The following is a 3,911-nucleotide window of genomic DNA, read 5'->3' as shown; positions in this document are numbered from 1 at the left end:
TCCACTCACCTCAGCCTCCCAAAGGCGCGGGATGACAGGCCGAGCCACCAAGCCCAGCTTGCCTCTGCTTTTTAAAACGCCCCTCCAAAATCCTTCAGTGATCGTGTCCACATTTTCCACGCGTTGCTGCTTTTAGTCTTTCCGTCGTCTTGCATTGCCTCTCTCCTGTTGGGGTGACTCCAAGCCTTCCAGGACCTCGGTTTATCTCTCAAGTGAGGAGAGTAAGCAGCCGTGCGTGGCTCCTGTCCCTCTGCGAGCCCCAGCAGCGGCCCTCCCTCCGACCGCCCCACCTCCCACCAGCGGCACACGGCTGTGGTCCGGGGGTGCCGGGAAGCCTCTCGTGACCCAGCCCGGCTGACCTCCTGTCAGCGCCTCTGCCCCGGGGGTGAGGCCGCCCCCGCCCACCTGTGGTCCCCGGAACTTTCTCCTTCAGTTGGTTTTGTCCACATGAAAATGGCCTCTCAGTGAACAAACAGTGCCTTGGTCCCTCGTTACAAGGCAGAAGTCTGCCATCAGTAGTGAGGCTTATACGAGGGGAAAAATGACATGCCTGTTTGCAGCTCAGCTGTGATCAGCAATGATGTTCTTGGCAGTTCTTGAGTTACCATGCGAAATTTGTTAGGTTAAAAAGTCTCTGGCTGGTTGTGGCGACTCATACCTGTAATCCAAGCACTTTGGGAAGCCAAAGCAAGGGGATCACTTGAGCCCAGGAATTCAAGACCAGCCTGGGCAACATAGTGAGATCTCTACAAAAAGCTGACAGATTAGCCACGCGTGATGGTGCACACCTGTAGTCTCAGCTCCTCAGGAGGCTGGGGTAGAAGGATCGCCTGAGCCCGGGAGGCCATGGCTGTCGCGAGCCATGATTGCCCATCCACGGCATGGATGACAGAACGAGAGCCCAGCTCAAAAAAGCAAAATAAAAAGCTCCTTTTTGTGAATAAGCGTTGCTGTCCAGGGCCCAGATGCGCTCCCTGTGACAGGCCGGTTCTGGGCTGGCCTTCCCGAGTGTGTGTGGCCCATCCCGGCAGAGCTGTGAGGACGTCAGGACCACACGCCACCATCATGGGCGACGACGGGCAGGGCTTTCAAAGACGCTGCTTAGTGCTCATTCCTTTCCTTTTCCGAAAATGCCGAGTCGAGTCTTCGTGCCTCTAAATGCAGAATTATGTTTAGTTACTTGTGGATTTGGCAGCTGGATTTGCATCTCCCTTCTCCAGGGCGTCTCTCTGGGTGGGGTTGGGGTCTTTCTGCAGCCACCGCCATTACCACGGGGTGATGCTCAGAATGATGCCCTCTGCAGCCTGACAGGCACACGGCCTCGTGCCGAATGTGGTCAAAGGGCACACAGCCACAGAAGACACATTCAGTCGTATTTTCTGTTTCTGTTTGCAGAGTCCGTTTAGTAGAAAGAGGATCTCCTCATAGCTTACCCCTGATGGAGTCCGGAAAAGTAAGTATTGAGAGATAAACCATCACGCATTTCTGTATAAATGTGAGTCTGAGTGTTTGGACTTTGGAGTTTTAAGAAATGTATTTTATAGAATGTTTTTTCCAAAAAGCTTTATTGAAAGTAATGCATCAGGACTGGGTTTGACCCTGAGGACAGAAGCTCAAAATAACACTTTACAAAAGTTAGATTTCTTTTTTCCTCATGGGAAATAGTTGGGAAGTAGGCATCTCCTGCTCCAGGAAACCACCGTGGGCCCTGATGCCTCCTGTCTTGTTCTGCTCTGCGTAACTCCTTTCCCAGGGTTGCTCAGAGTCTCCGATGACTGCTGTGGCTCCAGCTGTCACTTCTACATTCCAGCCAGCAAGAGGGAAAAACAGAAAAAGAACGGTGACAAAATATGCAAGCCACAAGGAAGGTGCCCAAGCTAGACTCGTACTGAAATACTGTTGGCCAGAATGTGGTCACTTGGCCATACCTAACTGGAAGGAAGGTTAGGGACTATTTATTACATTGAGTCTGAATGTCTATGAGCCTAGCTAAAAATCAGGTCATCTGTTACAGTGGAAGAGACAAAGCATGGTTCTCAGGAGACGCGAGCAGCTTCTGGCACGGCGGTTGCTTTCTTTTGTGCTTTATCGAACTAAAGGGCAAGGCATGCTGAAGCCTAAAGACCACCCCCTTCCTTTCTGGCCCCAACTGTTAGTGCCCTTCTTCAGTTGATACAATTCTAAAAGCATCTTACATTGTTTCTGGACCTTTGGTGCTCTTACCTACGCTGCTGAAAGACTTCTCTGTAAAGTTGGTTCTAACCGTGGGCATGTGCCCACCACCCACCCGAACCGTCCAGGGGACTGTAGTCAGCACAGAGACGAGGGTGGCAAAATCCCATTCAAACCTAGGGTGGAACATAGCTGCCCTAGAAGGCTCTACAATTTTGCTGTAAGGTGTTTTGCCTGGTCTCAACCACATACAGTAGAGTAGCTGAACCAAGACAGGCCATGCTCAAGATTTCTAGAGCAAACTTTGGATTCCTTATCTGTGGCATCAGTGGAACTTGAACTGTTTCTAGGTCAACTCCCACTAAGAAGGAAATGTGGCCGGGCTCGGTGGCTCAGCCTGTAATCCCAGCACTTACGAGGCCGAGGCAGTGGATTGCCTGAGCCCGAGGATTCGAGACCAACCCAGGCAACTTGGCAAGACCTCGTCTCTACAATAAATCAAAAATTATCTGGGCGTGGTAGCGTGCACCTGTTGTTCCGGCTACTTGGAAGGCTGAGGTGGAAGGATCGCTGGAGCCCAGCAGGTCGACGCTGGGATGGCCAGAGTGTGCCACTGCACTCTAGCCTGGACAACAGAGTGAGACTCCGATGCAAAAAAAAAAGAAAAGAAGGAAATGCTTAACCCCGGGTGTGGTGGCTCACACCTGTAATTCCAGCACTTTGGGAAGCCAATGTGGGAGGACTGCTTCAGTCCATGAGTTCAAGACCAGCCTGGGCAACACAGCAAGATCTTGTCTCTACAAAAAAAAAAAAATTAGCCGATGCAGTGGCACACACCTGTGGTCCCAGGCACTCAGGAGGCTGAGGCAGGAGGGTTGTCTGAGCCCAGGAGGTTGAGGCTATAGTGAGCCATGACTGTGCCCCGGAACTCCAGCCTGAGCCACAGAGTGAGACTCCCAACGCAAAAACAGGAGGAGCAGGAGGAAATGCTTAATATTGACATCCATTACAACAGCAGCCCCAACCTTTCAACATCAGGGACTGGTTTCATGGAAGAAACCACGGAGGGGGGCACGGGGTGACCCCGACACTCAACTCCCACGAGGAGTGTGCAGCCTCCATCCCTCGCCTGCACGGTTCACAACGGGTTGGTGCTCCTGTGAGGACCGAATGCCGCCGCCGACCTGAGAGGAGGCTGTGCGGCCTGGTTCAGTGGCCTGGGAGCTGGGGACCCTTGCCTCCCCGTAAAAGAGGTTGACCTGCAGGGAGAGGCTCCCAGCAGCTCGAGCTGAAACACCGTGGAGGAGAGGTGGAGTCTGTGCCAGCGCTCTGATTAGAGCCCCCAGGCTGGACGAGCCACTGACGTGGCGTGTGTTCCTTCTGGGGCCCCTTTTGGGTTATCCCTGAGTCCACACTCATGCCTGGAAATGTCACCTGGTGACTGCCTTAGTTCAGCGATGACTGCCAGCCTCACCCTTCATTCATGCCCACGGGCCATGATGTGAGGCCTATTAAGTTTATGCAAACACTTAATGTACATAACTTGATGTAATGGAAATTAATGCATTGAAATAACTGAAAACTCCTATTTTGCAGGCGTTAGGCTGTGTTAAATGTTTTGTCGTTCCTTATGTTTTTGTTCCAATTTTTGAAAATGATTTTCAGCAGATTTCTTTTTCCACCTTTGCTGAGGTACAATTGTCAATCAGAATTCTTCCTTTTTTTTTTTTTTTTTTTGG

The 3,911-nt window shown here is 51.6% G+C and overlaps 1 protein-coding gene across 1 annotated transcript in view; it reads left to right on the top strand.

The window, feature by feature from the left end:
- Window positions 1-3,911, top strand: part of DIP2C (disco interacting protein 2 homolog C) — a 195,093-nt gene that overhangs the window by 183,965 nt on the left and 7,217 nt on the right. The window contains exon 34 of the mRNA XM_021707986.1: window positions 1,396-1,453. Coding sequence (XP_021563661.1) covers window positions 1,396-1,453 — 58 coding nt within the window. The remainder of the gene's footprint in view (window positions 1-1,395; window positions 1,454-3,911) is intronic.

The sequence above is a fragment of the Carlito syrichta genome, unplaced genomic scaffold (genome assembly GCF_000164805.1).
Source record: "Carlito syrichta isolate Samal-C Ts95f unplaced genomic scaffold, Tarsius_syrichta-2.0.1 Scaffold130363, whole genome shotgun sequence".
Lineage (NCBI taxonomy): Eukaryota > Metazoa > Chordata > Mammalia > Primates > Tarsiidae > Carlito > Carlito syrichta.
The sequence above is the reverse complement of the archived record's forward strand: the minus strand, read 5'-3'. Positions and strand labels throughout refer to the sequence as shown.